The sequence below is a fragment of the Trichomonas vaginalis genome, chromosome V, assembly GCF_026262505.1.
Source record: "Trichomonas vaginalis G3 chromosome V, whole genome shotgun sequence".
Lineage (NCBI taxonomy): Eukaryota > Parabasalia > Trichomonadida > Trichomonadidae > Trichomonas > Trichomonas vaginalis.
The window spans coordinates 18,139,675-18,155,077 of NC_067207.1; the positions used below are offsets into that span (position 1 = coordinate 18,139,675).

The 15,403-nt window shown below is 34.7% G+C and overlaps 5 protein-coding genes, 1 non-coding gene and 1 pseudogene across 7 annotated transcripts, besides 6 other annotated features; 4 read left to right on the forward strand and 3 right to left on the reverse strand.

Moving 5' to 3' along the window:
- Positions 1-2,551: 2,551 nt before the first annotated feature.
- Positions 2,552-2,589: a mobile genetic element.
- Positions 2,590-3,765: 1,176 nt separating this feature from the next.
- Positions 3,766-3,802: a mobile genetic element.
- A 37-nt stretch (positions 3,803-3,839) lies between these two features.
- TVAGG3_0358170 (Golgi to endosome transport) lies at positions 3,840-5,556 on the forward strand (the record flags this gene model as incomplete). Its single annotated transcript, XM_001315495.2, has 1 exon — positions 4,766-5,416. One exon carries the CDS (start codon positions 4,766-4,768, stop codon positions 5,414-5,416), a length of 651 nt encoding a protein of 216 aa, XP_001315530.1.
- A 61-nt stretch (positions 5,557-5,617) lies between these two features.
- Positions 5,618-5,689, reverse strand: TVAGG3_0358180. Its single transcript has one exon. It is a non-coding gene; the product is annotated as a tRNA-Asp (tRNA).
- Positions 5,690-6,506: 817 nt separating this feature from the next.
- On the forward strand, positions 6,507-7,647 carry TVAGG3_0358190 (glyceraldehyde-3-phosphate dehydrogenase (NAD(P)+) (phosphorylating) protein; the record flags this gene model as incomplete). The annotated part of the gene is made up of 1 exon (XM_001315497.2): positions 6,537-7,622. One exon carries the CDS (start codon positions 6,537-6,539, stop codon positions 7,620-7,622), a length of 1,086 nt encoding a protein of 361 aa, XP_001315532.2.
- Positions 7,648-8,249: 602 nt separating this feature from the next.
- On the forward strand, positions 8,250-8,714 carry TVAGG3_0358200 (uncharacterized protein; the record flags this gene model as incomplete). The annotated part of the gene is made up of 1 exon (XM_001315498.1): positions 8,250-8,714. One exon carries the CDS (start codon positions 8,250-8,252, stop codon positions 8,712-8,714), a length of 465 nt encoding a protein of 154 aa, XP_001315533.1.
- A 23-nt stretch (positions 8,715-8,737) lies between these two features.
- TVAGG3_0358210 (C2 domain-containing protein family) lies at positions 8,738-9,560 on the reverse strand (the record flags this gene model as incomplete). Its single annotated transcript, XM_051231376.1, has 1 exon — positions 8,804-9,535. One exon carries the CDS (start codon positions 9,533-9,535, stop codon positions 8,804-8,806), a length of 732 nt encoding a protein of 243 aa, XP_051101106.1.
- Positions 9,561-9,922: 362 nt separating this feature from the next.
- Positions 9,923-9,959: a mobile genetic element.
- Positions 9,960-10,571: 612 nt separating this feature from the next.
- Positions 10,572-11,630: a mobile genetic element.
- Positions 10,692-11,063: a mobile genetic element.
- Positions 10,999-11,630, reverse strand: TVAGG3_0358250 (uncharacterized protein; the record flags this gene model as incomplete). Its single annotated transcript, XM_051231377.1, has 1 exon — positions 10,999-11,630. A coding segment is annotated over one exon (632 nt), but the record flags the coding sequence as incomplete, so codon positions are not given.
- A 59-nt stretch (positions 11,631-11,689) lies between these two features.
- Positions 11,690-15,403: part of a mobile genetic element that runs on past the window's edge.
- TVAGG3_0358270 lies at positions 12,882-14,491 on the forward strand (annotated as a pseudogene). The gene has a single exon. A coding segment is annotated over exon 1 (1,610 nt).

Below are 15,403 nucleotides of genomic sequence, written 5' to 3' on the forward strand. Positions count from 1 at the left end.
TGGTCAATGTTCTTCTTGAGCTCTGCAATTTCATCTTCAAGCTTCTTGATCTGTTCATTCTGCTTGTTGTCAATTGCTTGGACAGCTGCAAGATCTGAATCTAACTTGTCCTTCTCTTCTGCAAGCTTGGCTGCTTCGGCCTTCTTCTCATCAAGGTGCTCCTTGATTTCGTTGGCCTTTTGTTCGGTTTGCTCGTTCTGAGCCTTTGTATTTGCAATTTGATCGTTAAGTTTCTGTATTTCGTTTTCGTTGTCTTTGTTTTGTTTCTGTCCTTCTGCCTGTAATTTGGCAATCTCAGCACGAAGGTCGGATAAGACCTTATTCTGCTGAGCAAGAGCAGACTGGTTGTTCTTATTGGTCTCATCAATTTCCTTCTCAAGTTGAGCTTTCTTCTTACGAAGCTCTTCGAGTTCTTTCTCAAGTTCATTGATGTCATCTATTGGGATTGCGTTCTTTTCTTCAGTAAGTCGGGCGATTTCGTTCTTAAGAGCCTCAATATCGGCTTGTAATTCGTTAACTTTAGCGTCATGTGCTTGTTTGGCTTGTTGATAATCTTGAACTGCTGCAACTAACTTATCCTGAAGATCCTGCTTCTGTTTCATGACATCATCGAGCTTTCCTGATGCCTCTTGTTCTTCCTTGTCAAGGGCATCTTTCTGCTTTTCAAGATCATTGAGCTGATTCTGAAGTTCTTGGATGGCTTTGGTATGGGCTTCTTGTTCTGCGTTGATCTGGTCACGAAGCTTGGCGATTTCAGCTTTCTTATCGACAATTTGCTTCTTGAGATCTTCGAGTTCGGCTTGCTGCTTGGCAGCTGCGGCCTGAGCAGCCTTGGTAAGCTTGGCCTGGTATGCCTGAGCAAGGTTGAGCTTGTTCTTAAGCTCAGCAAGCTTATCGGTGTCAGAATCATCTGGTGATCTTGTACTAGCTTCGAATTCTTGGTTTTCTTTCTCGACTTGAGCAAGTTGATTGGTAACATCAATAAGCTCAGCCTTAGTCTTCTCGGCCTCCGCAGAAAGTTGCTTTCTTCGATCTTGTAAAGCATCACGTTCTTGTGATAGCTTCTGGCGATCATTTGATATTGCTTGCTTGGTCTGATCAAGTTTGGTCTGTGCTGCATCTGTCCTTTCACGCATAGCTTCAAGCTTTTCTTTGAGTTTATTGATCTTCGGTAAGTTCTCGCTTTCGAATTTCCTGTTCTCTGCTTCGATCTCATCATTACGCTGTTGTAATTGCTTAATTTGCTCTTGTAATTTCGCTTCCTCGTCAGGATCTGATTTACGTTTGTCGAGTTTTTCTTGATTCTTAGCGATTTCCTGCATAAGGTCTTGAAGGACACTCTTGAGCTCATCAGTATCTGGGCGAGCGAGCTGAGACTCTTGTTTGGATAAGGTATTCTTAGCATCTTCGATCTGCTTCTGAATTGGAGACTTAAGGATTTCAGAGTCGTTGAGTCCACTGATCGAGCTTCCAAGAGTAAGCTGTGTCTGCTCTTGAAGAGTAGATAACTGAAGATCTTTCTCTGAAAGGAGCTTCTGCAAGTTCTTGATCATTAAATCCTTGCGTACATTATCTTTATGCAATTCCTTAATCATATCATTTGCCTTTTCAACTTGCTGTTGAATAAGTTTAGATGTCTCGCTGTTTTGATCAGCTAAACTTTTATCTACAGCAGCTTGTTTATCCTTTTGAAGCTGCATAATCTCTCTTTTCTGCTTATTGATGGTACGCATCATCTTCCTAATTTTCTGAGTTAACATTGCGGAATCTTCTGAATCTTCTGCAGGCTCTTGAGTCATGGAGACTGTAGATTCTTCACTAGCGGCCAATTGACTCCTTAATTCATCTAATTGGCGTTGTAATTCTTTCTTTTGGTTTTCTAACTCAATTACGCGTTGATTTGTATTTTTAAGGTCATTTAGTGCTGATGTAGCGCGATTTTGAGCTTTTGAAAGAGATTGTGTAAGTTGTTTATTAACTTCTAATAAATTATGTCGATTTTTCATAAGAGATAAACATATTTCTTGTAACTTTTTAGCATTAGATATAGAGCGGATTGAATCTGGTGTGATCACCGTTTTGTCACCTATAAAACTTGGTGAATCCATCGATGAGCACCAATCCACGGAATAGTCATGGGCTCTCAATTTTTGAAAGCATGACGTTTTGTCAGAAAATAAAAATATTCGTTGTACTATAAATAATTGGAATTTCGAGTTAATTTAAACTTTCAATTGAGTAAACTTATCAAAATTAAATGAATTGGTCAATACTTTTGTTGTATTGGTATTATGTCTGAGATATGATAGAATGAAACAACAACTTTTATTTTTAAAAAATGTCTTATCGGCCATTGAGAAATAAAATTGGCGGGCTTTCCCGATTTCAAATTGGCGGTTAGGTTGAAAGGAAATTGATCATGTCCAAAATGCTGGTAACTTGCAGAGATCCACAATAACTCTCAAAATCGTAGGATAATTTATTCTGCTCAATCGATTACTCTTCCAACTTATTCAGTTAATAATCAAATATATACATTTTTACATAGTGTTGTTGTAAACAGAAATTCATCAAAAGTGACACCTCAGAAAAGCTAAAATATTGAATTTTTGGAACTTTTGATAGAGCACGTTTTTAAATATTAATTAAAGTAAATGTATATTTTGTAAAGATTCTTTTTAATAAAAAAATAAAATTTTGAAGAAGAACACAAAATCTTCTGAAAAATAATATCACATAAACTCATATTATTTTCTAATATATAACTATTTTATATAAAAATCAAATTCAATGATCTTAAAAGCGAAGGATAAACCTCAAAATTTACGAATATAATGAGTGGGAATATAATGCTTATCTATCATAAAACCATATGAAATATCAATTTTTGCTTTACGCCTAATTTTTGACGACAATTAGCAAAAAATGTTAAATGTTAACACTCAGTCCATTTGAATATGAAAAATAAAATTGACTTTGATTAAATGTTTTTATTTATCATGCAATTCTTCTTGCGACCAAAGATTTGACTAAAAGTTCAAAAAATAAGATAGCTTAAAAATAATATACGGTAGTGTTTACTAATAGATGAATAGTATATAAATTCTATTAAAATGGATTTGATCCAAAAAAATATAAAACCAAAAATAATTGTTATAATTTAAATGAAGAAGTAATTTAAAACGATTTTATTTATGATCAAATTTTATATATTTTTTTGGATCAAATCCATTTTAATAGAATTTATATACTATTCATCTATTAGTAAACACTACCGTATATTATTTTTTAAGCTATCTTATTTTTTGAACTTTTATTCAAATCTTTGGTCGCAAGAAGAATTGCATGATAAATAAAAACATTTAATCAAAGTCAATTTTATTTTTCATATTCAAATGGACTGAGTGTTAACATTTAACATTTTTTGCTAATTGTCGTCAAAAATTAGGCGTAAAGCAAAAATTGATATTTCATATGGTTTTATGATAGATAAGCATTATATTCCCACTCATTATATTCGTAAATTTTGAGGTTTATCCTTCGCTTTTAAGATCATTGAATTTGATTTTATATAAAATAGTTATATATTAGAAAATAATATGAGTTTATGTGATATTATTTTTCAGAAGATTTCATTCTATATGCCTATGAAAAGTATTCTCAAAACTAACTTTTTCCTAATTATAATTAAATCTAGAATATTGTATTATGCTTAGTATTATTTCATTTTTCTCATTCAATTTAGAATTTACAAATGTCAAAAAATTGAGAGCGGTCACTTTTGATGAATTTCTGTTTATTACAATACAAAAGTAAAATCTTTCAATATCTCTTTTTGAAACGAATTAAGATGAAACCTTAAAACCAAAATTTTGTATTAGTATGAAGGATATCATTAGGTTTTTGATCAAACTATTTGATCATAAAATCTTCGTAATGTAGTGGAAAGTATTAGATTCATCTTAAATTTCAAAATGAATCTATTTCTATTGACAATTATCAATTTTTCAACATTTTTGAGTCTAAAGCTTTAGGATATAGGTAATATCGATATTAACTATGTTAGTAAAGCGGATAAAATGTTGATCAAATTTGATTATAACCTGTTCAATATCTTAGATTCAGATTCAATATATAAACTCCACCATTGATTATACAACAATCATCACTTCTGGTAATAGAATGCTATAACACCTTGGGAGTGTTTATATTACTTGAAGAGCTATAAAAATGAACTGATGTTTTGAAATGGAAATAAAATTTTTGTTCTCCGAAATTTTTGTAAAATAAATCTTCATTTCACATGAATTTCTGTTTATTACAGTATCGAAATGCGAATGGCTGCTCTTTTAACTTTATATATATACCGATCGACATCTTTAAGCATTAGCAAAGTTTCGAATATGAAAATAGATTTGTATCAAGTTGTAGTCAACAAAATACCTCTGTTCCTGCAAAAAACTCAAGGATATTGAAGATCAAAATAATTTGCCATTCGGAGCTTCTGAATTCGATCATTCTTAATTAACCTCGAAGCTAAGAGTAAATTTCCTTCCGATGATACCCCAAATAAAAGTAATAATAAAATATCAACTATTATTTGCATAATCTCGATACCTCTAAGTCTCATGCATGTGTATGAATGATATGTAACTATTTTTTCGCTCTGTCATTATCAACTTTTCCCACTTTACTCAAATATGAGGTTAATTTGAAACATGATCGTGAATTTTGAGAAGATGACCGCATTTTAAAATTTTCATTAATGCACGGAGAACCCGACTATAGATTTAAGGTAGTTGTTATTGGTGCACCTGGATCAGGTAAGACAGCTATTGTTGATCAGCTCATCGAAAAGAAATTCAACGAGAAGCCAAAAACAACAGTTGGCGTTGATTATCGCCCATATCGCGTTGAAGTAGAAGAATTTGTATTACAGCTCGAACTTTGGGATACTGCAGGCCAAGAAGCTTACAAAGCTGTTGCTAAAACATACTTCAGAGATGCAGTTGGTTGTGTCCTTGTTTTTGATGTTACTTCACAGAATTCCTTTGATGAACTTAGCTTTTGGTTAACACAATACCGTGAATTAGCTGATCCAAAGTCAGTCATTATTCTGGTAGGTAATAAAGTTGATTTGGCAAATGATCGTGTTATTTCACAAGAGACAGGTGAAAACTATGCCAAGTCTGGCAACATGCTCTATTATGAAACATCTGCAGTTACAGCTCAGAATATTCAAGATGTTTTCCAGAAGCTCGGTCACGATATTTTCAAACTTGTCCGTGGAGGAGAAATGTTTGTAGATCAGAGTGGCCATGCAACTACAAAGCCACAAGAAAAGAAGACAGCTGCTCAAAGAAGTGTTGAATTAACAGCTGAAATGGAAGGAATGAACTCTGGTTGTGCTTGCTAACTTGCTTAGTAAATAAGTATTATACGATTATCTATCGTAATTAATTCACAAAATATATTTAAATCATCTTTTTTACTAAATGTATTTATTACTATATATTTGATTGTAGCAGATGTTGCTGGTAAAAATGGAATGCATATACATATTGTTGAGTAAAGAAAATTATTCAGTTGTTTGATGAATTTTAAAAAAACAAAAAAGCTCGGTCACCGGGAATCGAACCCGGATCAAAAGAACGACAATCTTACATGATAACCATTACACTATGACCGATTCACGATATGATCATTTATGATTATTTTATGAATTTTTCTTCCCGATTGGTATTATACTGAAGTAGTTCTTTTAGAGTCAATTATTATAAAACTAGCCTGAATTTATGTATCATTGTGGAAACAATACTATTCATTTCATTATGATCTTCCCCGATGGCAAATATTTTCTCAACTCAATCTTTCATAGTGCAATATTAAAACCACAATATGAATATGTATATATTCCTTCACTAACAGTTGAACCAACGGTTCAAAATTTGTCAATTTTATGGACTGATGAAGATCAAATTCAGAATATGGGTAATTCATATTAAAAAGTTGTAAATTTAGATTTATTTGATATGTACAGTTGAATTATGCACGAAACTTGCTTAAATTTTGAAGAAAAATTACGACATAAAAAAATTGGAAAGTTTGTGGCCTAGAAGTAGTTGGAAATGTTTGTCCCGATTTGTCAAATTACGTTTCATTGATTAGATTTAGTGAAAGTCGATGAGAATCAAATTTGTAAAAATTGGCATAATTTTTTATCCAAAATTACCTCAGTCCATAAATCGTAATATTTTGTAGATCAATTAAAAATGTCGTAATTCTAGTAAGATTTCTCTATCGATAAAAGTGAAGTGAACACTCGAATCTCTATAAATGGTCAATTGTATTCATCTCACATCCGTGGATTATATCTGTATACATGTTACAAAGATTATTATTTTGTATTTTTTAGATATTTCGAGGAGAAATCATTTTTGAATGTGAGCCAATTTTCAATGACTTCCCGACCACAGACTTTCACAATTTTTTGAGGGAACCTGTTTTGAAAATGTTCAAATCACTTTCACCTAAACATGGTTGTTAAGGTTGCTATCAATGGTTTCGGCAGAATCGGCCGTCTCGTCTTCCGCGCTTGCCGCAAGCTCTACCCAAAGGATGTCCAAGTTGTCGCTATCCACGATCTTGGTGACATCAAGACAAACGTTTACCTCCTTAAGTACGATACAGCTCACCGTGCATTCCCAGAGCCAGTCACAGTCGATGAGGCTAAGCAGGAATTCACAGTCGGTGAAGGCGCTGACAAGTGGGTAGTCAAGTCCATCGGTGGCCGCCTTGGCCCATCCCAGCTCCCATGGAAGGAGTTCGGCATCGATGTTGTCCTCGAGTCAACAGGTATCTTCCGTACAAAGGCCGAGAAGGATGCTGAAGGCAAGATCACAAAGGATGGTTATGATGGCCACCTTGTTTCTGGTGCTAAGAAGGTTGTCCTTTCCGTCCCATCTGCTGATGAGATCGAATGCACACTCGTTCTCGGTGTCAACGATGAAGATCTCAAGCCAGAGACAAAGTGCATCTCCAACGCTTCCTGCACAACAAACTGCCTTGGCCCAGTCGCTAAGACACTCAACAACGCCTTCGGAATCCGCAACGGCTTCATGACAACAGTCCACTCCTACACAAACGATCAGGTTGTCGCTGATACAATGCACAAGGATCTCCGCCGTGCTCGTGCTGCTGGCATGAACATCATCCCAACATCCACAGGTGCTGCTATTGCTCTTCCAAAGGTTTGCCACGGTCTCCCACCAAAGTCCCTCGATGGCTTCGCTCTCCGTGTCCCAACAATCACAGGCTCACTCGTCGACCTCACAGTCAACGTTAACGCCAAGGTCACAAAGGAGGAAGTCAACGCCGCCCTCAAGAAGGCTACAGAGGAAGGCTCCCTCAAGGGCATCATGACATACGTCACAGACCCAATCGTTTCATCCGATATCATCGGCTGCCAGTACTCCTCCATCGTTGATGCTCTCTCCACAAAGGTTCTTCCAAACCCAGAAGGCCAGGGCACACTCGTCAAGGTTCTCTCCTGGTACGATAACGAGTGGATGTACTCATGCCGCTGCGCTGATATCTTCCACCGCCTTGAGCAGTACCTTTAAACTACTTGCTATTTGATTTTACTAATTTTTATTCTTTTTCTCATGATTATCTTCTGTATATGCCTTGTAATCCTTTCCCTTTCTAGTTGGTTCATAAAATAGGAAATTATTCAAAAGATTGATTCCATTCTTAACGAAAGAAAGCTAAACACTTTATTTAATTAGATGAATGAAATCCCTTTTTATTGTGATTTCATGAGATCTTCTTGAAATTGGGCAAGGATACAAAGAAATGTCGCAAGATGAATGAAATGAAATTCGAAATTCTATTAAATTGATGTATGCTTACTGATATTGAACCATTTGATTCTTGAAAATTTCCAAAATTTTTTTGAAAAAGAAAAAATATTATGAAAAATTTTTTACAATTTATAATATTTTTGGCTTTTCCTAAAAAATTTGGAATTTATAAATAAGGCAGTATAAATTATATTATGTCTAACATTTAATTTTTATTAAACAATTCGACTCTACTATTATTTCCGATATCTTCCTTTTTATTCATTCTAAGTTTCATTGCTTTATCAACAGAATCCAATAAATATTCATGAACCAATTATTATCATATCAAAATCACAATGATGGGTTTTTTAGTGTCAATTTTATGTGATGCGTTGAATGCATTTAATGGGCCTTTTCCTTTCTGATGCAGCCGAAGTCATTTTGAAAAAGCTGATCGCAAAACAAGAAGAGATCAAGGAACTACAGCAGAAACTGAAGGAGTTACAAGAAGAGAACTCAAAGACCGTGGAGCAGAACCTTGTTTTAGACAATCATCCGAAAAACACAGGAATACCAGTCGCTCTTTGCGCAATGTACAGCAAATACCCAAACTGTATGCTAATACTTGATATATGCGTTCTACAACGGAAAATATCCAAAGTGAAAGAAGAATTAAGTCGTATTGATTTTAATGATGAGGAGTACGAAGAAATATCAAGCTTGAACAAGAAGCTTTTAAGACTCCAGCATGAAAAAGAAGATGCTCTTCAGGTGAAGAAAGATTACGAAAACGAACTTGAAGAATTGAAGAAAAATTATGAGGAAGAAAAGGGAAAATTAAGAAAAGAAATCGCTAATTACTCACAATAAAAGATAATTTTAAGGACATTTTTTACATTTACTTTTGATAAAACTGAACTCATAATAAAAATTAAGATAAACTAGAAAGTATGTAACAGTTAACGGTATTGGCCTGGATAAGCTCCTGGATAGCCTTGCTGTGGTGGGTATCCCTGTGGTGGATAGCCTGGTTGTGGCATTCCTGGCTTACCCATTGGTGGATAACCCTGCTGTGGTGGATAACCTGGTTGTGGTGGATATCCTGGCTGTGGAAGATAGCCTGGTTGTGGTGGGTAACCTGGTTGTGGAGGGTATCCTTGCTGAGGTGGATAGCCTGGCTGTGGGTATCCTTGTGGAGGATATCCTGCCTGTGGATAACCCTGTGGTGGATAACCTCCCTGTGGAGGATATCCTGCTTGTGGGTAACCACCCATTGGTGGATAGCCTTGTGGTCTTGGCTGGAATGGAGCCTCATTTGGAGCTGCCATATGGAGCTTGAGGTGGATATCACCGCCTCTCTTAACGTGTGGCATTGGGCGAAGGCTGTACCATTGGTCGACGATTTGACCTGGTCTGATTTGGCTGAGAGGAAGCTCAAGCTTACTCATTGGATCGTCGCATGAGACATCCTTATCCTTGATAAGAACGTGAAGAGTTCCGTTAAGGTCGTTAACTGGAAGTGAAAATTGCTCATTCCAGCGTGGATCGCAAGTATTATCTTTGTATCCTGTTTTGAGAATTCTGTTTGTTCCTGAAAGTTGAAGAACAGCATATGGATCACTCTTTCCGAATGTATCCATTTTTGCGAGGTTACGGGCTTCGATGACTTGGACGTGGAGAGTATACGACATTCACCAATAGTGATAGAAAAACCGTCAAATTTTAAATTTTATTTGATAAAATGATTTATACTAGTAATATTAATTATATTTCGGGAAAATTTTGCTGTTCAATTCAAATAACGTATCGTCAAGAATTTGCAACGGCGCCATCTATCACAAAGGTACTTAACAATAAAACATATTCGAAATTTCTGATAGTCTAGTAATTCAATATGAAAAACCGCTCTGAAAAATTTGGTCACTTAGCTGATGGTAAACATTTTTGAACATTCAATCATCTATAAAAATAATTGACAATCCTCTCAAAAGATCCTATTTTATTTGAAAAAACAATAGAAAGTGATTGAAAGCAGAGAGTTGAAAAGTATCCAATCACAACTGCAAAAATTACACCTGTAATAAACAGAAATTCATCAAAAGTGACAGCTATCAATTTTTTGACATTTGTAAATTCTAAATTGAATGAGAAAAATGAAATAATACTAAGCATAATACAATATTCTAGATTTAATTATAATTAGGAAAAAGTTAGTTTTGAGAGTACTTTTCATAGGCATATAGAATGAAATCTTCTGAAAAATAATATCACATAAACTCATATTATTTTCTAATATATAACTATTTTATATAAAAATCAAATTCAATGATCTTAAAAGCGAAGGATAAACCTCAAAATTTACGAATATAATGAGTGGGAATATAATGCTTATCTATCATAAAACCATATGAAATATCAATTTTTGCTTTACGCATAATTTTTGACGACAATTAGCAAAAAATGTTAAATGTTAACACTCAGTCCATTTGAATATGAAAAATAAAATTGACTTTGATTAAATGTTTTTATTTATCATGCAATTCTTCTTGCGACCAAAGTTTTGACTAAAAGTTCAAAAAATAAGATAGCTTAAAAAATAATATACGGTAGTGTTTACTAATAGATGAATAGTATATAAATTCTATTAAAATGGATTTGATCCAAAAAAATATATAAAATTTGATCATAAATAAAATTGTTTAGTAGTCATTTCAAATGATGTAATTATTCAAATTTTGCTAAGACCCATTCGTCTTTGATATATAACTCCCATTTTTGCATTTCTGGCTCGTACCAAAATTTTGAAACTTCGAATAATTCGTTAGGAGTGTAATTACTATTCGTTTTTGGATTAATATCGAGAGATAAATGTGGTGTATTGTTGTATTTTTCAATGAACTGCTGAACTGAGTCCTTGATTTGTTGAATATCATCCAACTCGTCTGGCAAAAACTTTTCTAAGCTTGGCCACAGGCGCTCCACCTTGCCGTTCTGTCTTGGCATATACGGCAAGGTGTGCTTCCAAACTATTCCGTTTTCCTGCATAACCTGGCCGAATTCACCGCGGTTTTCACCGCCGTTATCGGTCCAGATGCAGTAAGGAATAAACTCCTCTAAAAGTTTTCTTAAAACCTTCGCTGTTGAGTTGGAAGACTTGTTTTTCAATAATTTAGTTTTGAGAACTTTACGTGTCATATCATCCAATATGGCAAAAAATGGAAAAGAAACATTACCGTGAAGGTAATGAATATCGCAGTGCCATATCAAATTCTTTGATATGGCACGATATTTGGTAGGCGGATCTGCTGGTTTGTAATCTCTTTTTGAAGATAAACCTGATTCCATCATAAATTTTTCCACTTGATGATGCTTTATTTTTTGTAAATTGTCAAAATTTTGATCTTTTGTCAAATCTTCTATATTTTCAAATTCTTTTGCAATTTCTTCTTTTTCCTTCTCACAATCGGGATTTTGAGCAATATTTTGAAACCTTTTAATCAATAAATAAGTTTTTGAAATTCCTCCTTTATATTGTGAAACACAAGAATTAATTAATTGTTTTTGCTCAAATGTTGGTGGATTTGGTTTTCTGCCGCGACTAACTTTTGGTAATTCGATTTCTTGAAGTTGAAATGCTCTTCTTATTGTATTTTCGGCAACATTCAATTTAATTTTACCATTTTCCAATTCAACTTCCTTTCCCACACTTTTGTAAGATTCACCTTCTTCTATTCTTCTTTTAGCTTCAAATAGCCATTCTCTGCTTATAGATTTGGCAGTAGTCATAAAAGTGGTCCTTCTTTTGTGATAAGATTCAAATTTGAATGTGGATGAAAAAAAAAAAAAAAAAAAAAAAAAAAAAAAAAAAAAAAAAAGGTAGTGGGGCTTCCAGGCACTTCGTGCCCTCTAGCCCTGAAGATGTTTAGTATAAAATGAAAGTCTTTACGAAGAAGAACTTTACAAAACATAGACAAGAAAGTTCATGAGGAACTCTCAACAAAGTCTTTACGAAGAAGAACTTTACAAAGTCTTTACGATGAACTCTCAACAAAGTCTTTACGAAGAAGAACTTTACAAAACATAGACAAGAAAGTTCATGAGAAAGTCTTTACAAAGTCTTTACGAAGAAGTCTTTACAAAGTCTTTACGAAGAAGAACTTTACAAAGTCTTTACGATGAACTCTCAACAAAGTCTTTACAAAGTCTTTACAAAACATAGACAAGAAAGTTCATGAGAAAGTCTTTACAAAGTCTTTACGAAGAAGTCTTTACAAAACATAGACAAGAAAGTTCTTGACAAAGTCTTTACAAAGTCTTTACAAAACATAGACAAGAAAGTTCATGAGAAAGTCTTTACAAAACATAGACAAGAAAGTTCTTGACAAAGTTCATGAGAAAGTCTTTACGAAGAAGTCTTTACAAAACATAGACAAGAAAGTTCTTGACAAAGTCTTTACGATGAAGAACATTACAAAACTTCATCGTCAATGAGTGTAAATCAGACAAAAATAATGTTTAGGGTAGAAGGTTAGATATAACCTCTTTTCTAACCTCATTTCTACCCTCTTGAATTTTCATGAACTTTCTCAACAAAGTCTTTACGATGAAGAACTTTACAAAACATAGACAAGAAAGTTCATGAGAAATTAGACGAAGAAGTCTTTACAAAGTCTTTACGATGAAGAACTTTACAAAACATAGACAAGAAAGTTCATGAGAAAGTCTTTACGATGAAGAACTTTACAAAACATAGACAAGAAAGTTCATGAAAATTCACGAGGGTAGAAAAGAGGTTAGAAAACAGGTTAGGTCTAACCATCTACCCTAAATATATTTTGGGTCATTTACAAAGTCTTTACGATGAAGAACTTTACAAAACATTGACAAGAAATTGACAAGAAAGTTCATGAGAAAGTCTTTACAAAGTCTTTACGAAGAAGTCTCAACAAAAAATTGACAAGAAAGTTCATGAAAATTCAAGAGGTAGAAAGTGTCATATAAACATCTGTCAAAAACCGCTTTTTAACTTCACTTAAAATGCCACGTAAGCTACGTAAGAATATACGTAAGAGGAAGAGCATTGAAACATCCAATAGTAAAACTGACACCACAACAACAGTTGCAACAACAAATGATGAATGACCCCACTATGTTGCAACAAATGTCAAGCAACCCTATGCTTTTAAACCGAGTTCTTGGTGCACAGAGTGGAGGTTTAAGAGCGGCACTTTTAACGAAAATGGCAGGCTATGGTGGAGCTGCAGATGGAACAGCCTATAACCTCAAAGTCAAATGAATTTGAGTTCACTCAAAAATCAAATAACAGATGTCAAAAAGTCAAACATAGACATACAGAAGCAAATAAGTGAAAACGAAAAGAAACTAGAATATGACAGACACACAAAGAAACTCAATGAGTTAAACGTAGAGAAAAAGAAGAAAGAAGAACAACTGAAAGAACTAAGTACAGAGGAATATGCGAAAAAAGTGTCAGAAAAAGCAGCAGAAGTAGCAAAAATGGAACAAGATGTTATAAATTTGAAAAACCATACTACTCAATATAAAATACTGAAAGATGAAGAGATAAAACAAAAAGCCCTGAAGACATATATGGATAGCGATGAGTATAAAAAAGAAGTTGAAGCAAATGTAAAGGCAGAAAAACTTTTACAGTTGCAAAACCAAACCGTACAGTATGAAAACTTAGCACAAGAAAGTAAAAATAACGACGCAGCCATGCAAAAGGCAATGAAAAGCGCAGAATATATAAAAGCTAACAATGACTGGTTAGATGCCCAAGCCAACGCTAAAGCAGCCCAGCTTATAGGGTCAATAAGGACAAAAATACAAGCGGATGAAGACAGTTCAAATGAAGCTTTAACGAATGCTGACTTTAAGAACGCCTTCGAAGCTCTTCATAGTAAGGTGAAACAAGTGAACGACTTCTCATCTGGAAAGAAACTGAAGTCTGAAGGTTTCGACAACGAGTTAAGAGAAGTAGCACAAAATATGACGAAAATAACAGATGCAGCAACGAGACAGGCAGTTCAAAGTGCCTATGACGCCGTTAGAGCAACTGTTGTGAAAAGTCAAGAAAAAGAGTTACAACAGACCAAAACAGACCTAGTAAATGCTTTCTTAAAAACGAAAAGTCAGGTAGGACATTACGCTGCAGATGGAACATATGTGCCAGCTGGTGGAACTTATATACCACCAAACCCTCCAAGAGAAGCACCTGCACCAGGACTACCTAGAACATTTACATCGTCACATGGACATAGACACAGGCATGCACCAAAACCAACACAACAACCACCTCCACAACCAGCACAACAACCAACAGTTCAAAACCCTGCACAACAACCACCTCCACAACCAGCACAGCAACCACAAACAGAGCAAGGACATAAAAGAAGTAGAGAACAAGGAAACCAAGAATTCTTAAAAATGCTTAAAGAAGAGTGTGGTTTCCCAGATACTGTTGACTTTAGTGACAGATATAAAGAAGCTATTGGAAAGTTCAAGGATGGAAATACTGACCCGAACCTATTTAGCTTTATGGCTCAGCACCAAAACGGATATAATCTCAAACCTGGAAAATACAAGCTCGCTAAGGGATATGATTTAATAGCATATCATCCAAATGACATGATGAATTTACTCCGAGATATTTGATGTCAGAGCTAAATGACAATTCAACTTTCGTCATGAAACGCGTAAAAAATAGAGACGGAACGAAAGAACAAAAGCTTATGAATGCGGATGACGTAGATAGGGAAATTGTTGAAAACGGTCTCGGAATATATGAAATGCCAGCAGATGAGGTACAAGAAACTCCACAGGAAGAAGTTCAGATACAACCAGACATGGAAGAAATAGTTCAGCAACAACAGCTAGAAGAGCCTGAAGGAAACGAACAAGTCCTCCTTTGGAAACTAACTTCACAGAACTAGATGAAGATTTGGAACAGCCGAAAAATCTTGACCCTCAACAAGAGTATGCGGAGAATATGGAATATTTCCAAGAGTCTAAAAAAAATTCGGCTGACATAGTAGAAGAATATCGAAAAATGTTTGCCGACATACAAAAGACTCCAGCACCAGATGAAAATATTCAGCATAGAATGGAAGCACTGAAAGAAAATGTACACAAATACAACAACCCTTTTTACTTACGAGCATTTAACGTTCAATCTTCGGATGAACTCGGTGAAAATAAAAGGTTAAATTTCAACAAAACATATAGAAATGAAACATTGTTTAAAGTTCATTCAGAACCTAACCAATATGGAAACAAACCTACTTTTGTTTCTGCAGACTATGGAACTACAATGAGATGGGGTCATAAAGCTAATCCGGATAGGTGGTTCATAAACTTACAACCTCAATTCCAAGAAGTTGTAGACGCAATGGAAGTCAATGGTGAACGAGACATAGCTGGTATTTTAAGCGCGGCTTTAATGCCATTGAAAGATATGAAAGATGCAGATATTTTGGACCAGTATGAAATGAACATGGCTGATGGAAATATAACACCTGACGTTCTAGAACATTTATCTC